Below are 5,856 nucleotides of genomic sequence, written 5' to 3' on the forward strand. Positions count from 1 at the left end.
ACATATAATTAAAGTTTAACTACTGAAGTTTCTCAGACATATTAAGGCCTCCAATGAATCACGCTCAGTCACCTAAGCAGGCTGACCTAACTATTGGAAAAACAAAGGTATAAAGGATATTCTTCTATTAGTAAAGAAGAAAAAGACATGAAGAGATGCAGTTATTAATGTTATTAAGCATCGACTTGACACCATATTATCAAAGACTGACACTTTATATATAATGTCTGTCAGCTTACAATTATAACACACTCATTCTGTTCTGTATACCTGATATGTACAACAATATCAAAGTTTATGCATCTACTTAATAACTGCATGTTTATATTAAATATATTTCAAGTCACTATATATGCAAGATTACTCTTACCTTTCTTCATTTTGAGTGTGCATTATTTTTTCAGCCTAAAGAAAACAAAAATACACATGTAATTGAATCCTTTTGCTAGTTTGTCCAGATACTTACATTGAGCACACTAATCAGAGAAAATAAATGACATTTGCAAACATATTTTAGTATTTGCCTAGTATGTTTTCATGCATGTAACTGCCTAGATATTATCTATTTAAGTCTCCTCGGAAGTACAGTTTCATTATTAATCAGAAATATGGAATGTGCTTTTGTTCCTGATAATTAAACAATCATTCTCTCTCAAAACACTTAATTGTCCTTTTCAGAATAATCTTGGCATCACAGGCACAATTCAGTCTCGGCTCTAATATTGTCTTCCCCACCTCTCTCTTACTGTTCTAAATCTGTTTGATTGTACAACATGCTCTTTGACCCAGGCAGACCCCATGCTATGGACAAGAACATAGACATGGGTAAAATACAAGGCTCTGGCAACAGTTAATAACAAAACAGAAGTGATCATTTGGATAGAGAAGTTTACTTACACACTTTAGTTAACATAATGGAAGCCAGTAATATAAATTTCTAAATGAAACAATGGGTCAATGATGCATGCATGTTAAAATACTGAGCAAGAATTCAAATTTAATTTGCAGAAAATAAGAATCATTCTGATCTAAAATAAGGCAGGTTTATACTTCTGTCTTAATTTAATACATTCCTTCATTGTCAATAAAGTCAACACATTACTGAAAATAATACTCAAGACCCCTGTCCTTATTACCTAAGTGGGAAAGAGGGAACTCAAATTTGATTCACCCACTTCTACTCCCCGTTGCCTGATTCTCATTCTGTTTGAATATAATTAAAGGAAGAGAAAGTTGCCTCCTGTCCTTAACAGACATTGCTGTTGCACCGTAGAGATTGGTAGAATATAATTTATTGGTGTGTATTATTCTGAAAGCTAATAGCCCAAATGGGGCAAACCTCACTAATAAACATATGTTTTTGTTTTGTTTTTTATGACCATCAGATTTTTGAGATACAACTGCAAAGGGTAAGAACTGATATGCAACAAAGATAAAATAAATCCCAGACAGTTTGAGAGGGAGGATTTACATTTCTACCATACAAAGGACAATTTAACAAGAAGAATTTACTTGTATTTTATAAGAGAATATAACATTTGAAAGTGGTGCTGATACATTCATTGAAAGATAAAACATATCTTTATGCCCGGTATATCATAGGACAACGGATAACACAGCTACAAAAAGTAGCACCCAGTCAGGTTTGAGGGCTGGTTAAACAGACGACCAACAATCAAATCAAACTTCTTACCATGGTATAGTCTATCTGACAGTGTGCTAAGTTGAAGTTTTGGAAGTGCCACATACAATCCAATAGTCTTTTACACGAAAATATCAGGAATGTTTCAGTATAACATAATAGAGGAGGGGGAAGGGCATGAGGTACACATGTCTGTCTGGCTAGTCTCACAAAGCCTCTCCATGATCCACAAAAGTGTATTACAAAAAGGCACCGGGAATCCTTTTTGTTGCCAAGAGCAACGGTTTGTCACTGTGTCAGAGATAATATGGGCTATATATTATATAGCAATGCAAACGGAGGGTAGCAAAAACTTAGGAAACAAACTGCCACCTTACCTCTCACCATTTAAGCACTGGCCATATGCTGCTTCCCGCTTTTCCAAGTGTTTACTACTACAACCCCCCCCCCCCCAAAAAAAAAAAAATAATAATAATAAGCTAGAAGATATAGTTCTATATGAACTTAAAGTACTAGAGCAGGTGCAGGTATAACTGCCAGGGTGGAAGTGCTGACCACGGTGTGAGCTGACAATTTGCCATCTGAGGGCGGCATTTCCATTTATGCACTAAACGCCGAGTCCTTTGTTTAAAGGCAAAATGCACACCGTCCTGTTACAGCTTTACGTTTATTGAAATCGCTATGAACATATCTGGGGGAACACTTACAATTCCCGCACTGTAACACCGGATAAATGCTATTGTTAGCTGTTGGTGTGGGGGCGTAACCTGTCTTTGGCTGTCAGTTCCTGTAACATCTAATTGTTTTGTTGGCGTTAAAGTGCTATATTGAGTACTTCAGAAAGAGGTGCTGTCAGAAAGTAGCAGGAGCCAAGAGCTCACAAAATAATATTAGCAACTAATTTTATTTTATGATTATGTTTAGAAAATTAACTACAGAGGACACAATGGTTTACTATCTGAGCTCAGATTGCCTGTACTAAATATATGGCCTGAAAAAAGTAGCAGTTTTGAATGAAGGAGTATAGTCAAAACATTATAACGTGCTCCTCAAGCGTCCCCGTCTCAGTTATAATAGGTCCCAAATAACCGTCCTTTATTCTATGGTCCACATCATGAAAATACACATAAAGATGCAGGACATATATTAAGTTATCATACATGAGCCTTTTAGTTTGAGCTCTAGTAATTGCATTCCACTTCAGTCATACCGTGCACCCTCCTTATTTGTAGGTTCACTGTAGGATGTTATTTGCAGTTATGTTTGACGAGGGGCATTTGGTTCTCTTGGCTGGATAAATGTTTGCCCGTCGATGCTTATTTTTACAATACAGTATACGTTTTGTTAACTACATTCTTGTAATTGCGTCTTAGGACAGAATGGATGCAAAAAGCAAGGCTAGACAGTTACATTTAACCCCCGAACTCTTTCTATGAACGTTTGCTATACAAATCAGTCTATTGATGCACATTAAGCTTGCTCTGTTTCTTTATCTTTTATTTATTAAGTAGCTGCAGTTATAGCCGATCTATATGCTACCAAAAATAATTCATAAACAATGTCAATCTTCGTTTTGCAACTGCGAGATAAGTGAGAGACCCTACAATTTTAAACATGATAAAAATGTTATTGTCAACATTTTAAACATCCGGTGTTTGCTTTAAGATGTATGTACACCACCGATTTAATTTCTGCAAAGGAAGCAATAGCTTAAAAACAAGTTTTACCTTCACGCCATAAAACCTTCAGAATAAAAACTGAAGTCCTAGTACATCCCCAACAAGAAAGCAACGCTCTTTTTACTATCTCTTCTATGTTAGTTTCTCTAGGATAGTCCCATACTGGAAGTGGATGCAAGACTCCTTTAATTTGATTGCTTCTGATAGAGCCTTGAATAATCCCTTTGTTTCTTTATGCCGTGTACAGCAGTTAGCATTTTGGTAATAGTATTCTTCATACACTGTTGCCTCAGTTTTTGGAAAGTTTAATAGCTGAGTACTTAACACTGATTTCACTCCAAATATCAGTTCTTTCAGCCAATCCCACAACACAGAGGCTAATAACACTTTTAACTACATATGGCACAGGGGGAAATTGTCTCCAATGTCAGGGCAGCTTTCGCTTGCTTACTGGCTTTCTAAGCTACTGCTGCTTAACAGCTGATTTACATAAATAAAATAGCTGAAACCACTGCAGGTTATTCTGTGGTGAATCAATACAGTCAAACTTTTTTTTGCGGTAAGTCAGATAATCACAGCTGTTGACCGGTCTGATATAAGTCCCTAAGAATGTTTATTCCTTTTGGTGCAGGAAGGGAGATGAACCTGTTGGCACTTAGTTTCAAACCTGGGCTGTAAGTGCCCAATATTAATAACATCAATTTAAGAGAAACACTGGTAACCATCCGTAGGTAAAATGCACATCCTGAAGTTTCACGTTGTAGCTGATAATTAGCTTAAACACAACTCAGACTCGAACATCTGGAATAAGTCAGAAGAGTGGAACTGTGTCGAGTCTGCAGTTGAGGTGTCACTAACGTTTTCGGACTCGCCTTAAAACAAGGCAACAGTAACAAAACAGTGGCAATCTCTTTTAATCGATATTTCAAATGAGTGTGCCTCTTCCCTACTGCCTGTGAAGCAGCGTAGCTAACCTAGCTGAATGCACTTGAGACGTTTCAGCACCGAGCCCTGAACAGCACCCTCAGAGCTGAGAGGTGGGGGGGAGGAGGAGCGCCAGCTTTCACTGAGCATCACATTGTTTTGCAACAGCCTCTGTTTCCACTACCTCACGGCATGGATTTTTTTTACCATACATCAGACAAAGCCACCCATTACAAGGGGCACACCTACATTGTAAAAGACACAGGGAGAGCAATAATGCATGCAAACCCTGGGGTTCTGTTAGGGTGAGAGTATAAAAATCGTTTCTTCTTTTGTTATGGCACTGTCTGCTTTATGGATTCAGGAGGTCCCCAGACCAGCCAGCTTGAGAACAGCAATTAAAGTAATCACGGAAGGTGTGTGAAATAAATGCCAGCTCTTATGTTTAAATTAGATGGCATGATAATGAAATGTGCCAATTATAAGACTGAGTAACTGATACTGATGGAAGGGAGTGGATGCACTGCCATATTTCCAATAGTTGTGTTGTCTCACACCGAAAAAAATATATAGTAATCCAAGTCTTTTATCTCAATATAAAGAATGGGCAGTTACATTTTTCTTCCTTGCAGTAAACCCAAAACTGCCTTATGTAGGCAACCAAAATCACATCCTTTTAACTGATTTTTTTCTGTTTACAAAAGCGAAAGTCGAGTTTTGCACCTATAATTGCATTTCACAGCAATTACTTTCTTTAAATAGCACTCTGTAACTAACATCAGCTGGTGTAACTGAAAATTAATTTAGGAGTAGGCACGAGGGTGGGTTATTACTGCCTGTATTTGATTTTGCAAATAGTTTCTTCTTTCATCCCATACTTTTACATTGTACTTTAGAACATTTTTTGACTTTCCAATGTCACTGAAACTTATAATTTCATTAATACAGTACAAACCATGAACATAGTATTTTACTGGTGAAAGGAAATGACAATTCTTGTCCATTTTGTACTGCACCTAATGTGTGCGTTTAAAATCACATCCTTTGTAGTGGATGGGAAAAGCTGCTGTAAGGGCAAAACAGGTACATATCTAGAGTGTTGGCCTAGCTTCCTTGATAACCGCACGGAATGCAGGACCCTGGGTTCAATCCCCAGACAATAGTCAGAGGTTTCCCTTCTTGTTGAGTTGTTAGTCTTAACAATGCCAGATATCAACGTTACATACTTTATAATGTTCAGAAGATACGCGTTGATGCAAACTATTTTACTCCATTCACTTTTCAGGTAAGCTACAAGTAATGTTTTAAAAACGACCCCTGATTTTGGCCCATTAATTTTTCTCTTTCTCAAAGTTAAGAGGCGTGCCAACACACATCCCCAACGTATGTATTATACAGTCATTTGCTAGTACCTACTTTACCTGCTGCTTGCAAGCGCTGATACCGTACAAGGCAGGCAGACACGTGCTGCATATAAAATCAGAAGCTCACATTAGAGCAAACTACAGTGAATTAATGTGACCTGTAGTGTCATTCTAATTTAAAAAAAAATGCAAGGAGAAAACAATCATAAGAGACAGGTGGAGGACATTTAAGCAAGTCTTCACTGAA

At 37.4% G+C, this 5,856-nt stretch overlaps 1 protein-coding gene across 1 annotated transcript in view; it reads right to left on the reverse strand.

The window, feature by feature from the left end:
- Positions 1-4,346, reverse strand: part of DRD2 (dopamine receptor D2) — a 1,643,650-nt gene extending 1,639,304 nt beyond the window's left edge. The window contains exons 1-2 of the mRNA XM_044081065.1: positions 3,370-4,346; positions 371-405 (exon numbers count right to left, since the gene is read on the reverse strand). Of these exons, the coding sequence (XP_043937000.1) occupies positions 371-380 (10 nt within the window). The 5' untranslated portion in view covers positions 381-405; positions 3,370-4,346. The remainder of the gene's footprint in view (positions 1-370; positions 406-3,369) is intronic.
- Positions 4,347-5,856: the final 1,510 nt, after the last annotated feature.

This window comes from Protopterus annectens, chromosome 8.part0 (genome assembly GCF_019279795.1).
Source record: "Protopterus annectens isolate FY-2018-M chromosome 8.part0, PAN1.0, whole genome shotgun sequence".
NCBI lineage: Eukaryota > Metazoa > Chordata > Ceratodontiformes > Protopteridae > Protopterus > Protopterus annectens.